Source organism: Brienomyrus brachyistius, unplaced genomic scaffold, assembly GCF_023856365.1.
Source record: "Brienomyrus brachyistius isolate T26 unplaced genomic scaffold, BBRACH_0.4 scaffold34, whole genome shotgun sequence".
Classification (NCBI taxonomy): domain Eukaryota; kingdom Metazoa; phylum Chordata; class Actinopteri; order Osteoglossiformes; family Mormyridae; genus Brienomyrus; species Brienomyrus brachyistius.
Window position 1 is genome coordinate 2,910,669 of NW_026042309.1, and position 20,989 is coordinate 2,931,657.

Genomic DNA, 20,989 nt, shown 5'->3' on the forward strand with positions numbered 1-20,989 from the left:
TTCCCAATATTCCCTTAACCCACCATGGACACCCTACCAGAGCCATCCTAAAGGAGTACAGTTCAGCTGTTTTCTTCACCGGGTTGAGACAACGAAAACCTATTGTTTCTTCGTGCCTTTGTAGCGGACTTCCACTGTTACTCCGCGAATGAGGCGTCTGGTAAGGGCAGAATGAGCAGTGGGACACCAGGCATTTGGCAACTGTGATTGCATCGCAATGTTTTACTGGGTATATCTCCACCCACTTTGAAAAAGTGTCTATTATCACTAGGCAGTATTTCACTCCCTGTGACCATGTTAATTCCACAAAGTCCATATGTATTGCCTGAAACAGTTGTGTAGGGTTAGGGAATTGGCCTCGTTTGGGTCTTAGATTGCCCTGCGCATTATGTTTACAACATATAAGGCATGCTCTACAGTAGTTTTTTGCAAAATTGGAAAAATTTATAGTGTAAAAATGTTGTTGTATTATATGTATCATCCCTCCTGTTGAGACATGGGTTACCCCATGACTCACAACCGCGGCGGTTTTATACAGGCTGCGGGGTAAGATAGGTTTTCCGTCTAACTTGAATAGGTCTTTCTCTTGTGTGGCTCCTCGCGAAATCCACTTGTCTTTCTCTGACGTAGGAGCTTGTTGTTGTGCATCATATAGTACATCTTGTTCCATAAGGAATAACCCCTTCTCTGTTTTTTCTGGCGTTTGCTGGGCTGCTGCCTTTGCGGCTTCGTCAGCAAACGCATTGCCTTTCGTTTCCTCTGAATTATCAGTCTGGTGTGCTTTGCATTTACATAACGCGAGTGTCTTTGGTTTTTGTACAACGTCTAACAATCGAAGTAGAAGTGCTGCGTGTCAAGGTTGTTCCTTGAGAACTTTTAAACCCTCTGTTTTTCCACACTGCTGCGTGGTGGTGCACTGCAGAGAACACGTATTGACTGTCCGTATATATTGTAATCTCCTGTCCTTCATGTATTTCACAGGCTATGATTACAGCATATAATTCTGCTGCTTGGGCTGAGCATGTGGATGGTAAGGCTCCTGCCTCTATTACTTTGTCTTTAGTCACAACTGCGTATCCAACCTTATTTTTCCCGTATCTGTCTTTGGCTGCAGAGCCATCGACAAATAAGGTTACGGCGCTTGGAATTGGAGTTAGTGCAATATCAGCGCGAGGTTTTGTCTGTTCCTGTATTTCTGTTTTGCATACGCCACTATTTGATCTCCTCGGGCTACGAATGTTGCTTCTGGTTTAGTTTTTTTTTAGCTTTCTGAGCGTGTTGGGCATACTCAACGGCTTGCTGCACTGTACCTGTGTTTTGATGGACCCAGTATTTATCAATATACTTCTTTATTTCAGGTTTTAACCCTGCTAGGAAAGCCAGTTTTAATTGTTGTTGGTACACCCCGTTCTCGTCCTCCCCATGAGGAATCCCAGAGTTTGTCCTGAACAACGGGCGTACCCTGTCCAAGAAATCCTCTGGCTCTTCGCCTTCCTTTTGCTTACATTGGGCTATTCTCCCGTAATCAACTCGTCTTGTAAATGTTGTTTCTAGTCTCTGTCTCAAGTCGCCCAATGCTAGTTGTAATTATGGGTCATCGTGACCGAGGGGCAAATTGTTTGCTCCTTGTCCAGTAAAGTCTCCAGCCACCCGGCCCCATTTATGATTAAGTAATTGTCTAAAACAGCGGAACAGCTCTCTTCCATTTAGGTGAAAACTGACCTGCAACTCAGTCATGGCGGACCAGAATTCAGGTACTCCATCCTCTATGGGTGGAATGCCTTTTAGGGCAGCAGCCCTATCTTCCGCTGTCCAGGGGCGGTATACTAATATTGTTGCTGGTGAGGCTTGGCCTCCTTCGCCAGGGGCTATACGGGGGTTTGCAACTTCTACCATGGGAGCAAGCAGTTCAGATTCATCCTCGGAATCCGAACGGTACCATTGTGTTTTTTTTATTCTCGGGATTTATTCGCATTCGTAAATGCGGGTCTGTCGCTCTCGTTTGGTGTGGCCTTGCACTCCCTCCTTCAGCTCCCCGCACAGCAGGAAGTGGGGGGTCTGGCATGTTATGCTATGGTGGGGGATGCTGTAGTACTGGTGGGCCGTCCGCTGGTGTCTGCGGGGGAGCAGACGGCGGTGTTTCCTCGTCTATGTTAACAAGGGCCGCTTGCAGCGTCTCCTTTTTCTTTTCCTGTTTCTTTTTTCTGGCTATATCACGGAGTTTGCTTTGTTCTAACCAAACATCGGATAAGACATATTCTCGTCTTTTCTGCACTCTATCTTTGCCCGTACAGCGGCTCGACATCATTTCTAATTTCAGTTCTGTTTGTAATTTCAGAATACCCTCTGTATTCAGAGTTCCTGAAAACCCATGCTTTTTTCGCCACTTTTGGTTGCTTATTATTCCTGCCCCCTCCTTATATTTTTCCATGAATTTCTCATCACCCGCCAATTCTACCTTGCTTTGACTCTGTCCCATTATTGTATATACAAAAAATAATAACCCCTAAGTGCAAGTCCCTGGCATGAGACCTCGGGAGGACACTGGCACGGCCTTCTACTGTCCTCTAAAGAGACAGCGGTGTCAGTTTTCAGGGGTGAAACCCGTCCTTTTTCCCTTGGTCACCAGTATGTTGTTGCACCTAGGCCGGGTGTATGGGGCCGCTAATGCCCTCTCACTCACACCCGCTTTCCCTGCTGCAGCGTCGTGCTTCTCACCTGGTCCTTCCTTTATGACGAAGTGGTTCTAGTTCTTGTCCGGGGACCCGTCAGGCGCCAGCCCAGCCGTCAGGGAACGGTTCTAACCACCGGCCTGTGGCGAATTCACGTCGCAGGTCTTTCACTCACTCCCTATGAGCGAGACTGTCGACAGCTTTCGGTGTCGTTCGTCGGCGGACTGGTCGGCGCCCTCTGGTATCTCTCTCCGGATCCGGCTCGAAGGACCAAGTTATGTTAGGAGAAAGCGCCGTAGCTTTCACTCCTACAATCTAGTTATGTTGGAGAAAGCGCCGTAGCTTTCACTCCTACAATCTCCTGTGTGAGGAAGCGCCGCAGCTTACTACTCACACACTTCCACTTCTAGGACCCAGGAATAATCGAGACAGCACACGTCTTTCTGTTTTACTTGCGCAAGGGTGCCCACTTCAGGTGCAACAGACAGTATCTGCGCCTCTGTTGAGTGTCACACCGGACAGTCCCTTGGCTTCTTTATTTATAGGGTAGGGGAGGGGTTACATGGGTCTTGTCTTTAACTAGTCAATGCTGTGTGAGGCCTCCGTGAAACAGGGTTAATACAAAGCATTACATTTCTCAAGGTGGGCCCCCTGCTATGTTGACAGAATCTGTTTCCTTTCTCAAGGTCTCTTATTTCTGCTTCACACTCTGGTAGGCCCCTGTGAGGACCTCTTGTCTGCAACCCTTTCTGGGCCATGGGTTAGTTGTTAAGGGTTGCACGTACACATATAGGAGGATAATAATATGATAAAATACACAGATACACTCTAACAGGGGCATAACCAGACCTTTTTCAGTTTGGTGGGGGTGGCAAGGTTGCCTGGAAAACTGCCCGTCCTGTCTGACGGGTCTTTAACCAGACCTTTTGCAGAGGGGTGGGGGTGGCAATGCTGCCTGGCCACCAGCCCCATCGATCCTTCCGGGGAGTAACTAGACCTTTTACAGTGGGGTGGGTGTAGCAAGGGTGCCTGGGAAACTGCCCGTCTTGTCTGACGGGGCTTTAACCAGACCTTTTACAGGGGGGTGGGGGTGGCAATTCTGCCTGGACACCTGCCCCTTCTGTCCTATGGGGTTGTAACCAGACCTTTTACAGTGGGGTGGGGGTGGCAAGGGTGCCTGGGCACCTGCCCGTTCTGTCTGTCGGGGGCATAACCAGACCTTTTACAGTGGGGTGGGGAGGCAAGGGTGACTGGGCACCTGCCCATTCTGTCTGACGGGGGCATAACCAGACCTTTTACAGTGTGTTGGGGAGGCAAGGGTGCCTGGGCATCTGCCCATTCTGTCTGACGGGGGCATAACCAGACCTTTTACAGTGTGTTGGGGAGGCAAGGGTGCCTGGGCATCTGCCCATTCTGTCTGACGGGGGCATAACCAGACCTTTCACAGTGGGGTGGGGGTGGCAAGGGTGTCTGGGCACCTGCCCCTTCTGTCCGACGGAGGAGCACGAAGAACTTTTACAGTGTGGTGGGGGGGTTGTAAGGCTGTCTGGGCTCCTATCCGTTCTCTCTGACGGGGGCATAACCAGACCTTTCACAGAGGGGTGCGGGTGGCAAGGGTGTCTGGGTAGCTGCCCCTTTTGCACGACGGGGGAGAACCAGACATTTTTCAGTGGGGAGGGGGGTGGCAAGGTTGCCTGGGAAACTGCCCGTCTTGTCTGACGGGGCTTTAACCAGACCTTTTACAGGGGGGTGGGGGTGGCAATTCTGCCTGGACACCTGCCCCTTCTGTCCTATGGGGTTGTAACCAGACCTTTTACAGTGGGGTGGGGGTGGCAAGGGTGCCTGGGCACCTGCCCGTTCTGTCTGTCGGGGGCATAACCAGACCTTTTACAGTGGGGTGGGGGTGGCAAGGGTGTCTGGGTAGCTGCCCTTTTTGTCCGACGGGGGAGAACCAGACCTTTTTCAGTGGGGTTGGGGGTGGCAAGGGTGCCTGGGCACCTGCCCGTTCTGTCTGACGGGGGCATAACCAGACCTTTTACAGTGGGGTGGGGGTGGCAAGGGTGCCTGGGCACCTGCCCGTTCTGTCTGACGGGGGCATAACCAGATCTTTTCCAGTGGGGTGGGGGTGGAAAGGCTGCCTGGGCACCAGCCAATTCTGTCCTACGGGGGAGTAAGCAGACCTATCACAGTGGGGTGGGGGTGGCAAGGTTGCCTGGGAAACTGCCCGTCCTGTCTGACTGGGCTTTAAACAGATCTTTTGCAGGGGGGTGAGGGTGGCAATGCTGCCTGGGCACCAGCCCCTTCGATCCTTCCGGGGAGTAACTAGACCTATTACAGTGAGGTGGGGGTGGCAAGGGTACCTGGGCACAAGCCTTTTTTGTCTGACGGGGAGTTCCCAGTTCTTTTACATTGTGGTGGGGGGGGGTAAGGGATCCTGGGCACCTGCCCGTTGTCTGACGGGGGCATAACCAGACCTTTTACAGTGGGGTGGGGAAGGCAATGCTGCCTGGACACCTGCCCCTACTGTCCTATGGGGGAGTAACCAGAGCTTTTACAGTGGGGTGGAAAGGCTGCCTGGGCACCAGCCAATTCTGTCGTACGGGGGAGTAAGCAGACCTATTACAGTGAGGTGGGGGTGGCAAGGGTGTCTGGGCACATGCCTTTTTTGTCTGACGGGGGCATAACCAGACCTTTTACAGTGGCGTGGGGAAGGCAATGCTGCCTGGACACCTGCCCCTACTGTCCTATGGGGGAGTAACCAGAGCTTTTACAGTGGGGTGGGGGTGGCAAGGGTGTCTGGGTAGCTGCCTCTTTTGCACGACGGGGGAGAACCAGACATCTTTCAGTGGGGAGGGGGTGGCAAGGTTGCCTGGGAAACTGCCCGTCTTGTCTGACAGGGCTTTAACCAGAGCTTTTACAGTGGGGTGGGGGTGGCAAGGGTGTCTGGGCACCAGCCAATTCTGTCCTACGGCGGAGTAAGCAGACCTATTACAGTGAGATGGGGGTGGCAAGGGTGCCTGGGTAGCTGCCCTTTTTGTACGATGGGGGAGAACCAGACCTTTTTCAGTGGGGTGGGGGTGGCAAGGGTGCCTGGGCACCTGCCCGTTCTGTCTGACGGGGGCATAACCAGATCTTTTCCAGTGGGGTGGGGGTGGAAAGGCTGCCTGGGCACCAGCCCCTTCGATCCTTCCGGGGAGTAACTAGACCTATTACAGTGAGGTGGGGGTGGCAAGGGTGTCTGGGTAGCTGCCCCTTTTGCACGACGGGGGAGAACCAGACCTTTTTCAGTGGGGTGGGGGTGGCAATGCGGCATGGACACCTGCCCCTTCTGTCCTATGGGGGAGTAACTAGACCTTTTACAGTGGGGTGGGGGTGGCAAGGATACCTGGGCACCTGCCCGTTATCTGACGGGGGCATAACCGGACCTTTTACAGTGGGGTGGGGTGGCAAGGGTGCCTGGGCACCAGCCAATTCTGTCCTACGGCGGAGTAAGCAGACCTATTACAGTGAGATGGGGGTGGCAAGGGTGCCTGGGTAGCTGCCCTTTTTGTCTGACGGGGGAGAACCAGACCTTTTTCAGTGGGGTGGGGGTGGAAAGGCTGCCTGGGCACCAGCCAATTCTGTCCTACGGCGGAGTAAGCAGACCTATTACAGTGAGATGGGGGTGGCAAGGGTGCCTGGGTAGCTGCCCTTTTTGTACGATGGGGGAGAACCAGACCTTTTTCAGTGGGGTGGGGGTGGCAAGGTTGCCTGGGCACATGCCTTTTCTGTCTGACGGGGGCATAACCAGACCTTTTACAGTGTGTTGGGGAGGCAAGGGTGCCAGGCCTCCTACCCGGTTTGTCCGACCGGTGCATAACCAGACCTTTTATAATGGGGTGGGGGTGGCAAGGGTGTCTGGGCACCTGCCCCTTCTGTCCGACGGGGGAGCACGCAGAACTTTTACAGTGTGGTGGGGGGGGGGGGGGGGGTAAGGCATCCTGGGCACCTGCCCGTTCACTGACGGGGGAATAACCAGGCCTTATACAGTGGGTGGGGGTGGCAAGGCTGCCTGCGCACCTGCCTGTCCTGTCTGACGGGGGCATAACCAGACCTTTTATAATGGGGTGGGGGCGGCAAGGTTGCCTGGGAAACTGCCCGTTCTGTCTGACGAAGTATTAACCCGACCTTTTACAGTGTGCTGGGGGTGACAAGGCTGCCTGGGCACCTCCCAGTTGTGTCCGAAGGGGGCATAACCAGATCTTTTACAGTGGGGTGGGGGTGGCATGGGTGCCTGGGCACCTGCCCGTTCTGTCTGAGGGGGGCATAACCAGATCTTTTACAGTGGGGTGGGGGTGGCAAGGGTGCCTGGGCACCTGCCCGTTCTGTCTGACGGGGGCACAACCAGACCTTTTACAGTGGGGTATGGGTGGAAAGGGTGTCTGGGCACCTGCCCCGTCTATCCTACGGGGGGGTAGCCAGACGTTTCACAGTGGGGTGGGGGTGGCAAGGGTGTCTGGGCTCCTGCCCGTTCTGTATGACGGGGGAGCAACCAGACCTATTACTGGGGGGTGGGAGTGGCAAGGGTGTTAATTATTTAACAAATCAAATTTCTTTATTCATTTAAATATATTAATAATAATTTTATTTACTTTAATCCACTGAACCAGGACAATTATATTTTCCAGTTTTTTTCAGTCCGTTATATCTCTAGTTAAATGATTATTATACACATTGATTGACAGTCATTATGTCAGTCATGTTCAGCTGCAGTAATACAGTGAATTTAACTTAATCCAGCAGACTGTGGTTTCATTATGTTACTCAGTTATGCTTTGGGTGACGCTGAAGCAGGACATTAATAGGACAGAACAGAAAGCCTTTATTGTCATTGTACAGGGAGGAAATACTGTAAATGGACATAAATATATAATATATAAAATGTACATATACAGCAGAAGGGGATACCCCCTCCCCAATCAGGATTACATTTAATTACATTTTAGTCAAAGAAAAAAACTATTAAATTATATTTTTCATGTTATTCAGCTCACTGAAGACAGTCATTTATTTTCTGTCAAACACACAGTACTGTTCTAAAGTCTTAGGCAGTCCAAAGAAATGTTTAAAGCTGTTTATCTGGGTAGCAAGTGTACTTTGGCTTAGAACAAAAAACACAATTTAACATTAGAACGCGTGCAAATTAAGAGTAACACAATAAAAACTAGTAATAATTTCTTCTGTTTCCTAAAAAGTTACTGATATCTAGTTGGATGGCTAGATGAACACCACTTCAGTTCCCAAACTTCTCCTCAGGGGCACCTCAGCTGTTCCACAATTTTGTTAAATTTCCCGAACAGCTCAATTAAATAATTAAATATATTGGTTTAAAAAGTCAGTGAGAGATTGACTAGCTGTATGAGGTCTGCTAGTGGCCAAGTCAAAAAATGCATGGCTGCACTGGACGGTCACTGCAAATACTAGGATGATTTTAGCAGAGGTTCTGAAATGGCGAAGCTGACACACTTTGACAGGCACCATATCATAGTTTTACACCAACAGGAGGATAATCTAAACATCATTTTCTTTGCCTGCCTAAGACTTTTGCACATTTCAGAGTAAAAGGGATAATAAAGGTTAAAAAGCAGAGATTTTACCTTTTTGCCAGGAGAACCAGCAACATGTCACAGTGACACTGAGGAGTTACTATAAACCCGAAACCCTGGATAGAGGGACTCAGTGAATGAGGAGGTGAATCTGTGCAGGGGGGTCAGTCCATCAGAGGAGACTCTGTAGAAGGACAGAGCACCAGCCCCCCAGTCCAGATACACTCCTACTCTATGGGAGCCTGAGGGCCGTATGGGTATGAGAGTCTGTTTATTATTGTGCTGGACAGAGTAACTAACAGTATAACAGCTCAGACTCCATGACTTGTCATTGTCTCCAAACAGACAGTCACTCCCTCCTTTCCTCCTGATCCCTTTATAAGTCACTGCTATCTCAGCTCCATCTCCACTCCACTCAGCCTCCCAGTAACAGCGGCCAGTCAGACTCTCTCTGCACAGAACTTGGTACCAGCCGTCAAATCTCTCTGGATGATCAGGATATGGCTGCTTCTCTCCCCCCCGTGTCACCTTCCTGTTCCCCCCTGACAGAGACAGGCATCTGTTTGCTGTGTTGGGGTCCAGCGTCAGCTGGCAGGAGTCTGTAGGCAGGAGGAAGAATTATTAATCCCATCAGGCCGCCTGTACGATATAAAAACAGCACAGGTTCCCCTAACGAAGCGGGAACTGAAGTTTATGAAACATAAAGTGGGCGCGCGACGGCGGCGGGAAGAGCCGCCAAAATGGGGCGCGAGCTAACACTAGATTTGCCGAGTATTTATTCTCTGCTGAGAGTCCCAAGGTGTTTGTCACCCCTGCTGTGATTTTCGCAGGTCTTCAGCCCCATCCTCCTCCTGCTTTTGTTGTGCAAACACACCCATTACCTGTGAGGCCTGGCACATTTGCATTTTTTACTCAGAGTAGCTCAAATCCAAGGCAGGCTAAACCTCTGTGTGTGACATGGAAACCTTCACAAAAGTCTGCCATATCTATACCAAATATCCCACACGCTGACTGACCTGCAAATATGAAAGACGCACATTCACAAAATATATGGACACACAAGTCTGTGTTATTTATAAAACAAATTGAGTGAAAATAGAATGAAAAGTTGCTAATAGAATGAAATGAATAAAATGAAAACATGCCAACACTTCAGTCTCCAATGCATGTTTGTATATAAATGTCATAAGCTGAGTGAAGTCATGGTCCATGGTTTTTGACATGCTCATACACATACAGAATAAAATGTCATTTCATTTTCATTGGCCATCACTGAATTATAACACCAAAAGTGAATTTTTGTGTGATCTCTCCAGCTTTGCATGTTTGGCTGTTCATGTAAAAATTGATGTATCCGTGCCTCAGTTCCAGGTTCATCTCTTCGTCATCTTTCTGCCTTTTGTCTCAGTGGTTACTGTCCCACACAGTCTGTCTATCTGTCAAAGTCTGTGTTTGCAGCGTTTGAAAACCCATTGACCATCATCCCTGTATTTGGCAATGGAGTTCCTTGGCTAGAAGAATCGAAACAATCTTCTTTTTCCTTTCCACCCTGTAGATGCTTTGTACAGAACGTAGGCATTCACCGCCACCAAGTCCAGCATGTTGTAAAACACAGCTACTGGCCACTTGCTTGTTGCTGCTCGTACTGAATACATGCGCGCCATTCTAAACACTGACGTGGAGAATTCCTCTCCCTGTGCAGTGTCCTTTGCCAATGGAGGAAGTTCACGGCAAACGTTATTCACCATGCCCAGTAAAGTGAAGCAGTCTGTGTGACAGTGACAGTGAGGTGAAGAAATTGTCCGTTGTGACATTTCTCCCGTCATCCAGAAATGACTCCATCAGACTCATGACCACGTTCTCTGCCAGCCTTCACCAAGAACTGTGCTGAAAGTTTCACTCCAGGAGAACACATGAACATAGATGTACAGCTGTTCTCGACCAAGGTTCATTGTCCATGCAGTATATCGCATCCAAGCTGGACAAATTTGGGATCAAGTTCTGGATGGCCACGGATTTGGAGACCAAATACGTCTGCAACGTGTCCCCTAACTTGGGAAAGGACCCCAGTCACCAGAAAAGGGAGAGGCTGGCAGAGAACATGGTCATGAGTCTGATGGAGCCATTTCTGGATGACAGGAGAAATGTCACAACGGACAATTTCTTCACCTCACTGGCACTGTCACACAGACTGCTTCAGCGCAAAACAACACTACTGAGCTCAGGGAATAAAGTTTGGTATGAACTTCCTACAATTTCAAAGGACACTGCACAGCAAGAGGAATTCTCTGCGTCAGTGCTTAGAAGTGGCAGTGTCTCCTTGACAATTTATGCACCTAAAAAAACAAGATTGTGTGTGTTCTGAGTTCCTTGGACCAAGATGTGGCGATCTGTGAAGGCAGAAAGAGGAAACCCAACACGATAACAGACTATAACCACATGAAGGTATGTGAATGTGTGTATAATTTTACATCAGTGCTACAATGTTTTCTGATATGTACTATACAGGCCTATATAGAAAGAAGGTAGAAAAAAAGCAAATACACTCATGACTCTCTCTCTCTCTCTGCTGTTATAGTGTGGTGTAAATGTGTTGGACCAAATGACGCGCATGTATTCCGTAAGAGCAGCAACATGCAGGTGGCCAGTAGCTATATTTTACAACATGCTGGACCTGGTGGTGGCAAATTCCTACGTTCTGTACAAGGCATGTACAGGGTGGGAAGGCAAAAGAAGATTATTTTTGAGTCATCTAGCCAAGGAACTCCATTGCCAATTTATGCCACAAAAGGCTATGGGGACAGAGGAAGGCTGCTGCTGTGCCAGGACTTGTATGGACAACTCAGTGTCAGGTACAGGAGAACTGCAACAGAAACTGCAGCAGGTTTACCAGTGCAAAGTGTTACAAATTCACTTGCGCCAAATGCAGGGATGATGGTCACTGGGTCTGCAAACACTGCAAAGTTTGAAACACTCAATTTTTTTTATAAATAAAACAGACTTGTGCTTCCATATATTTTGTGAATGTGTGTCTTTCATATTTGCAGGTCAGTCAGTGTGTGGGATATCTGGTATAGATATGGCAGACTTTTATGAAGGTTTCCATGTCACACACAGAGGTTTAGCCTGCCTTGGATTTTAGCTGCTCTGAGTAAAAAAATGCAAATGTGCCAGGCCTCACAGGTAATGGGTGTGTTTGCACAACAAAAGCAGGAGGACAATGGCCCAAGAAACTCTCAGCAGGGATGCTAGTAGGTGTTAGGCCCAGGGAATTTACGAAAATACGCGTAGATTTGGCAGTTCTAGTGCTAAACAGCTTAATTAATTTAATAAAAAAATGACAAAGCAGCGACATTCCTCAGACATATTCATCACAAGCATATTTACCAAAAAACGGCACCAGAGATCAATACTAAAGTCAGTGTCTTTCCTTCAAACCGCTAATTCCGGCGCCTGCGGCTTGAAAATGGCCATCAATAACAGAATATTTAAGTAATATTATTACATGTTTAAAGTGATATTTAATAAACATTTGGACCTGGATTCTGATATAAACGATGATTCCGGCACAGATCGTGCATCATAAAAAACAGGAAGGTTCTCATTAATTCAGAAAAATATTGCTCTGAAAAACGGGATTATTATCTCATTAATTGACAGAGTTAATTTTTCTCAGATGAATGCAATACGCTTCCACAGAGAACCGCTTACCGCGCGCGTGACTGTAGATGCTGCACCGCTGCCGCGAGGCGTGAGCCCCGCATCTCGCGCACGCGGCCGCTCTAATCTGTTAACATGGGCGCCGAAATGAAATTTGATATTTTCCGCCGCACATCCAGTGTGTCCCGGGCGCTAATTTCTTTTAGCACCGCGGATCAGGAGAACTTTTTAATATTCACGAGTGAAGCCCTACACGATTGGCTGGCTGATTAATATTTATGAGAGGGGCACTACCTCATTGGCCAGTTAACATCAATTTGCGCTGCCTGTTTCTTCTACCTAAAGCAGGGGTGTCCAAATCCAGTCCTGGGGGGCCGGTGCCCTGTGTAGCAAAGTTCTTTCCCTGTTCCACCATAAATAATTCAGCTCAAGAGCTGTGTGGTTATTAGCACAAGGAGATGAATCAGGTGTGTTAAATGAGGGGAAACCCAAAAATGTGCAGGACAGGATTTGGGCTCCTCTGGTTTAAGGGATTCAGTGACCAATCAGTAATATTCTCTCATGAATATTAAGGAGTGTTACAGAACCACCCTGTAAAAATGCAAATTCACATTTTGCACTTGAGGAGAGAGTCCGGTCTCACTGCCTACAGGTGCCTCCTTAGGACAATACTAACGAATCTCACACAGAAAACACATACACTCACGGCATCCGCAAAAAGAACAAATGCAAAGGATTCTTTTTTTGTGAAATTAAATTTGTATAACTAATTCAGAATATATTTAACCATCCTACACTCCCACACAAACACGAAGATAATACAAGCAGCTATAAAGCATTTGTAAAAAATATTTTAAAAACCGATTAAATTAATTGATAGTGTTTTGGTGATGATTTTGATTTTTTGTTTCGCGTTTGGATGTTTGTCTAAAATGACATGAAACTCACCTAAACACAAACATGGAAATCCATCTACACACAGTGCAAAAAGCCACACTCATCACAACAATTGTGTGAATACAACCATAACATAGTATTCATGGTATTATTAATAAAAACATGCAAAGACACTTACATTTCTGTAAGCCTGGTCTGGTCCTGCACTCTCCACCGTAATCCACACTACAGGAGAAGCAGAATGACATAGTGCTGCTGTATCCATTTATTTATTGGTGCCTCTTCTTCACATACATGCATAAGTATCTGTAGCGTGTCAGACACACACTCTGTACTCACTTCAGCTTCTCCAGTTTACAGCTGGGATCCTCCAGTACAGCAGAGAGCAGCTTCACTCCTGAGTCTCCTGGGTGATTGTAGCTCAGGTCCAGCTCCCTCAGGTGTGAGGGTTTTGACCTCAGAGCTGAAGCCAGGGAAGAACAGCCTTCTTCTGTGACTCTACAGCCTGACAGTCTGCAGAAAGATGGAAAAAAAATCCACAATAAATAAGATCACCTGACCATTACAAGCATTACTTTTAAGCAAAAGTGACTCCTCTAATAAATATTTCAATAATCACGCAAAATTAACATCTTTTGAACATTTTCTAAGAACTTATACTTCTCAGAACCAGATCCAGTTGATATAGAATCATTTAAAAGTAATCTAGACTTACCCATATTAACCAATGAAACAGCAGATGCCCTTGATGCCAGAGGTGGAGATTTCAGGTCCAGAGAGTACAAATCCAGACCAAGATTTTGTTTCAATCAACCAGATGAATATAAAGAGTCACAGTCACAGAGACTCAACTGGTTTGTTGAAACAAAATCTTGGTCTGGATTTGTACTCCCTGGACCTGTAATCTCCACCTCTGCTTGATGCACCATTAACATCAGAAGAACTCCATAAGGTCCTCAACCAAATACCTAACAACCAATCGCCAGACTGGATGGTTACCCTGCAGAAATCTATAGGCCATTACAGTGTTATTGAAACCTGATAAAGACCCAACACAACCCTCCAGTTACCCGCCACTCTCATTAATGAATAACTTGAAAATCATTACAAAGGCTCTCGCCACTCAGTTACAGACAGTCATTCCTACTATAATCCATCCTGATCAGACAGGTTTCATCAAGACAAGACATGCCTCTGACAACATCCATAGATTATTTAATTTAATCAATGCTGCTCAGCATACCCATACTAAAACCATGATTACATCATTAGATGCAGAAACGGCATCTGACAGTCAGGTGGACATTCCTCCTTAATACATTGCATAGATTTGGCTTCGGAGAATCGTTCACCCACTCAGTTAAAATACTGTACAGCTCAGCCAAAGCTACAGTGTCACAGATGGGATCACATCACCTGCATTCACACTCCGACGGGGAAGACGGCCTGCATGCCCACTCTCTCCTTCACTGTTTGCCATCTTCATAGAAACAGTTGTGGCAGCAATACGACAGAACAGTGAAATAAATGGAATTCATACTAATAACAACACAAAATTAATCTCTATGCATATGATATCTTGCTGTTTTTATGAAACCCTCAAAATATGAAATTTTAATTTTATTAATACCTTTTCAAATCTATCAAACTACACAATAAACTGGAAAAAAACCCTTAACATTCTCACTGCCTGAAGATGCCTGGGATTCAGCCGATCAGGATGCTCCATTTCACACTGGAAATATCCGGTACTTGGGTATCTACATCTCCCACAGGCTGTCTGACTTGGTTACCCTCAACTACACCCCCTTATTCAAAACAATAGATGAGTCTCCCACTTAAATCAATAAAAATAAAATTACTCGTCCAGAATAATTTCAGAAAAATTCTTTCAAACTCTTAACTCATTAATGTCACATTTTTGCTGGAAAAACAAAAACACAAAATCAAACATTCCACATTACAGAAAAGTAAATCTCAAGGTGGATTACAAGCTCATTTTTCTTAATTATTACTTAGCAAATCAACTGCAAGACTTAACTAAATGGTCACACTACAGCAGTAACAGCAGCTCATGGTTACAGCAGGAGCAGCTGTACTGTAAAAATCTCAGACATGCAGACTTACTCAAAATGTCATTAAAGAAACAAAACTGCTTTAACAACACAGTGCTGCCATTTCCACAGCACTGACAGCCCAGTGGAAAGCCATTAAAATCACTAACTGTAATCTCAGAGCCTGTAAATACACGCCAATCTGGAATAATCTGGACTTCCTACTTCACAATATCACTATTCACTATCACTCACGGGGACAGAAAGGGATTACACATCTCCACCTCCTTTTCAGTAACAGTCATTTCACGACATTCGAAGACTTAATCCATAAATACGAGTTGAGAATATGCAATTTTTCTAATATTTACTAACTGAATCCAGCATCAAAACCAAAATGGACCTCACACATAATACACTGAATCCTTCTCAGATGAGACAACATTCTGCAACTTCAGTTCAGTACAAAGTAATTCACATAAAACATGTGACTCAATATAAAAAGTAGTCAGTACTGATACCTGCTCACAGTGTACAAGGGGTGTCACAGATAATTATCTGCATGCTCTGTTGGCCTGTATACCTGCTCACAGTGCACCATGGGTGTCACAGATAATTATCTGCATGCTCTGTGGGCCTGTATACCTGCTCACAGTGCACCATGGGTATCACAGACAATTATCTGCATGCTCTGTTGGTCTGTATACCTGCTCACAGTGCACCATGGGTGTCACAGATAATTATCTACAGGATCTGTGGGCCTGTATACCTGCTCACAGTGCACCATGGGTATCACAGACAATTATCTGCATGCTCTGTTGGCCTGTATACCTGCTCACAGTGCACCATGGGTGTCACAGATAATTATCTGCATGCTCTGTGGGCCTGTATACCTGCTCACAGTGCACCATGGGTATCACAGATAATTATCTGCATGCTCTGTTGGCCTGTATACCTGCTCACAGTGCACCATGGGTATCACAGACAATTATCTGCATGCTCTGTTGGCCTGTATACCTTCTCACAGTGCACCATGGGTGTCACAGATAATTATCTGCATGCTCTGTTGGCCTGTATACCTGCTCACAGTGCACCATGGGTGTCACAGATAATTATCTGCATGCTCTGTTGGTCTGTATACCTGCTCACAGTGCACCGTGGGTGTCACAGATAATTACTGTATGTTCTCTATAGGTGAAAGATCTGGACTGTAGACAGGCCAATTCAGCACCCGGACTCTTCTCCCACGAAGCCATGCTGTTGTAATAGCTGCAGTATGTGGTTTTGCATTGTCCTGCTGAAATACACAAGGCCTTCCCTGAAACAGACGTCCTCTGGAGGGGAGCATGTGTTGCTCTAAAACCTTTATATACCTTTCAGCATTCATAGTTCCTTCCAAAACATGCAAGCTGCCCATACCGTATGCACTTATGCACCCCCATACCATCAGAGATGCTGGCTTCTGAACTGAATGCTGATAACACGCTGGAAGGTCTCCCTCCTCTTTAGCCCGGAGGACACGACACCCTTCATTACCAACAAGAATGTCGGATTTGGGCTCGTCTGACCATAGAACACTTTCCCACTTTGAAAAAGTCCATTTCAAATAAGTCTTGGCCCACAGGACACGACGGCGCTTCTGGACCATGTTCAGACATGGCTTCATTTTTGCATGATAGAGCTTTAGCTGGCATCTGCAGATGGCACGGCGGATTGTGTTTACCGACTGTGCTTTCTGGAAGTATTCCTGGGCCCATTTAGTAATGTCATTGACACAATCATGCCGATGAGTGATGCAGAGTCGTCTGAGGGCCCGAAGACCACGGGCATCCAATACAGGTCTTCGGCCTTGTCCCTTACGCCTTGTCCCTTGTCCCTACTGGAGAGATATCTCCAGTTTCTCTCAATCTTTTGATGATGTTATGCACTGTAGATGATGAGATTTGCAAATCCTTTGCAATTTCATGTTGAGGAACATTGTTTTTAAAATATCTCACGATCTTTTTATACACTCTTTCACAGATTGGAGAGCCTCTGCCCATCTTTACTTCTGAGAGACTCTGCCTCTCTGGCATCCCTTTTAATGCTAATCAGGTTACATACCTGATATCAATTATCTTAATTAGTTGCTAGATGTTCTCCCAGCTGAATCTTTTTAAACTTTCTTGCTTTTTCAGACATTTGTTGTCCCTGTACCGACTTTTTTGGGACATGTAGCAGGTATCAAATTTGAAATGAGCTCATTTACTGGATAAAGGTGTACAATTTCCCAATTTGAACATTTGTTATATTATCTATGATCTGTTGTGAATAAAATATAGGCTCATGTGATTTGAAAGTGTTTTATTTGTTATTTAATTCAAATTTAAAGAACTTTTCTAGAATTCTGGTTGTTTGTATGTTTGCTGGTGGCGGCAAGGTGGTGCAGTGGTTGGCACTGTTGCCTAACACCTCTGGGACCCGGGTTCAAGTCTCGGCCTGGGTCACATGTGTGTGGAGTTTGCATGTTCTCCCCATGTTGTCGTGGGGTTTCCTCCGGATACATTTCATACAGATATGTATGAAAGTGTGTCCGTGAATGTATGGACATTCATATCTATGTATTAATATACACTGCTCAAAAAAATTGAAGGAACACTTTTTAATCAGAGTATAGCATCAAGTCTATTAAACTTCTGGGATATTGATCAGGTCAGTTAAGTAGCGGAGGGGGCTGTTAATCAGTTTCAGCCGCTTTAGTATTAATGAAATTATCAACAGGTGAACTAGAGGGGCAACAATGAGACGACCCCCAAACCAGGAATGGGTTAACAGGTGGGGGCCACTGGCATTTTTCCCTCCTCATCTTTTTTTCACTAGTTTTGCATTTGGTGACGGTCAGTGTCACTATTGGTAGCATGAGGTGATACCTGGACCCTACAGAGGTTGCACAGGTAGTCCAACTCCTCCAGGATGGCGCATCAATACGTGCCATTGCCAGAAGGTTTGCTGTGTCTCCCAGCACAATCTCAAGGGCATGGAGGAGATTCCAGGAGACAGGCAGTTATTCAAGGAGAGCTGAACAGGGCCGTAGAAGGTCCTTAACCCATCAGCAGGACCGGTATCTGCTCCTTTGTGCAAGGAGGAACAGGATGAACACTGCTGGAGCCCTACAAAATGACCTCCATCAGGCCACTGGTATGAATGTTTCTGATTGTTTGGTCAGAGACAGACTTCATGAGGGTGGCTTGAGGGCCCAACGTCCTCTAGTGGACCCTGTGCTCACTGCCCAGCACCATGGAGCTCGATTGGCATTTGCCATAGATTACCAGAATTTGCAGGTCTGCCACTGGCACCCTGTGCTTTTCACAGATGAGAGCAGGTTCACCCTGAGCACATGTGACAGACATGAAAGGGTCTGGAGAAGCCATGGAGAACGTTATGCTGGCTGCAGCATTGTTCAGCATGACCAGTTTGGTGGTGGGTCAGTGATGGTCTGGGGAGGCATATCCATGGAGGGACGCACAGACCTCTACAGGCTAGACAACGGCACCTTGACTGCCATTAGGTATCAGGATAAAATCCTTGAACCCATTGTCAGACCCTATGCTGGTGCAGTGGGTCCTGGGTTCCTCCTGGTGCACGACAATGCCCGGCCTCATGTGGCAAGACCATGTAGGCAGTTCCTGGAGGATGAAGGAATTGATACCATTGACTGCCCCCCACGCTCCCCTGACCTAAATCCAACAGAACACCTCTGGGACATTATGTTTCGTCCATTCGATGCCACCAGGTTGCACCTCAGACTGTCCAGAAGCTCAGTGATACCCTGGTCCAGATCTGAGAGGAGATCCCCCAGGACACCATCTGTGGTCTCATTAGGACCATGCCCCAACATTGTCAAGCATGCATACAACCATGTGGGGGCCATACAAACTACTGAGTATGATACTGTTACTGTAATGAAATTTCAGCAAAATGGACTAGCCTGCTGCATCATTTTTCACTTTGATTTTCGGGGGTGTCTTTGAATTCAGCCCTCTGTAGGTTTTCATGGAAATTTCATTTCCATTAAACGATGTGGCATCCTTTCATTCCTAACACATTACCCAGTCTACTTCAGTATATATATATATTTTCCCCATTGATATCTGATGTGTTTTCAGTGTTCCTTTAATTTTTTTGAGCAGTGTATATGTGTGATAATTTTTTATTCACAAATTTTTTTTTACGGCTTTTTCAGTTACGGCTCCTATCATCCACAACCATCATATATAAATACAATCCTGTCTTTGCATTTATCTCCTTTTCTTTTCCTCTCCTCTCTACGACTCCTCACATTAAATACGGACTTCACTCGCCCCCCAGTCCTGCCACTTCCACTAGCCTCTAGTTTGGGGGAGTGGTTCTTTTCCCCTGTGCCTCTGGGTGGGGCAGGTCACCTAATGCACTGGGGGTGGGGTGTCACAGAAACTCTCACACACGCGTACCCTGTCCCAGACACTCTCACACACGCGTACCCTGCCGCAGACACTCTCACACACGCGTACCCTACCACAGACAGTCTCACACACGCGTACCCAGCCACAGACACTCTCACACACACGTACCCTGCCACAGACACTCTCACACACGCGTACCCTGCCACAGACACTCTCACACACGCGTACCCTGTCGCAGACACTCTCACACACGCGTACCCTGCCACAGACACTCTCACACACACGTACCCTGCCACAGACACTCTCACACACACGTACCCTGCCACAGACACTCTCACACACGCGTACCCAGCCACAGACACTCTCACACACACGTACCCTGCCACAGACACTCTCACACACGCGTACCCTGTCGCAGACACTCTCACACACGCGTACCCTGCCACAGACACTCTCACACACACGTACGCTCCCACAGACACTCTCACACACACGTACCCTACCACAGACAGTCTCACACACACGTACCCTACCACAGACACTCTCACACACGCGTACCCTGCCGCAGACACTCTCACACATGCGTACCCTGTCGCAGACACTCTCACACACGCGTACCCTGCCGCAGACACTCTCACACACACGTACCCTGCCACAGACACTCTCACACACACGTATCCTGCCACAGACACTCTCACACACGCGTACCCTGCCACAGACACTCTCACACACGCGTACCCTGCCACAGACACTCTCACACACGCGTACCCTGCCACAGACACTCTCACACACGCGTACCCTGCCTCAGACACTCTCACACACACGTATCCTGCCTCAGACACTCTCACACACACGTATCCTGCCACAGACACTCTCACACACACGTATCCTGCCGCAGACACTCTCACACACGCGTACCCTGCCGCAGACACTCTCACACACGCGTACCCTGCCGCAGACACTCTCACACACGCGTACCCTGTCGCAGACACTCTCACACACGCGTACCCTGCCGCAGACACTCTCACACACGCGTACCCTGCCGCAGACACTCTCACACACGCGTACCCTGTCGCAGACACTCTCACACACGCGTACCCTGCCTCAGACACTCTCACAGACGCGTACCCTGCCTGCAGACACTCTCACACACGCGTACCCTGCCGCAGACACTCTCACACACGCGTACCCTGTCGCAGACACTCTCACACACGCGTACCCTGCCTCAGACACTCTCACACACGCGTACCCTGCCACAGACACTCTCACACACACTGCATTATATGCGAGTCCGCTATATCCGATGCTTTTTCTGCATGTAATTAAAGGTGCACAACGGGCAGTCCTCGTCTGTTATAGACGATATTCCGTTATAAGCGAGTCCATTATAACAGGATTATACTGCACCTTCGACTCCACCTAGCAGACATACTTATGAGGGGATTGAGGTATGGACGTTTTGAAAGGTATGACAGAAAGAAGCTTTTTCTGTCAGTTACTTAAAATGTTAGTGCAGGAGTTTGCAAAACATTATACAACTTTGACTGGAATCAAATTCAACTATATGATGAAACAAAAATGCTTTTTGGCAATAAACATTCAAAGTGGGTTTAGCGTAAAAAGAAGGATGGCTATAATGAAATGAACCTTATCCCAACTGTAAGATATGGTGGAGGTTCTGTGATGTTGTGGAACTGTTT

The 20,989-nt window shown here is 47.3% G+C and overlaps 1 protein-coding gene across 2 annotated transcripts in view; it reads right to left on the reverse strand.

Moving 5' to 3' along the window:
• Positions 1 to 20,989, reverse strand: part of LOC125721589 (protein NLRC3-like) — a 114,956-nt gene that overhangs the window by 45,400 nt on the left and 48,567 nt on the right. Inside the window, exons 9-12 of one of the 2 annotated variants that reach the window (XR_007385841.1) lie at positions 16,592 to 16,744; positions 13,154 to 13,327; positions 12,993 to 13,039; positions 8,124 to 8,856 (exon numbers count right to left, since the gene is read on the reverse strand). Coding sequence is in view for 1 of the 2 variants with exons in the window: in XM_048997555.1 (XP_048853512.1) it covers positions 8,336 to 8,856; positions 12,993 to 13,039; positions 13,154 to 13,327; positions 16,592 to 16,744 (895 nt within the window). In the remaining variant the exon portion in view is untranslated. Of the gene's footprint in view, positions 1 to 7,513; positions 8,857 to 12,992; positions 13,040 to 13,153; positions 13,328 to 16,591; positions 16,745 to 20,989 lie in introns of those variants that run through there. The other variant, XM_048997555.1, reaches the window with a different exon arrangement.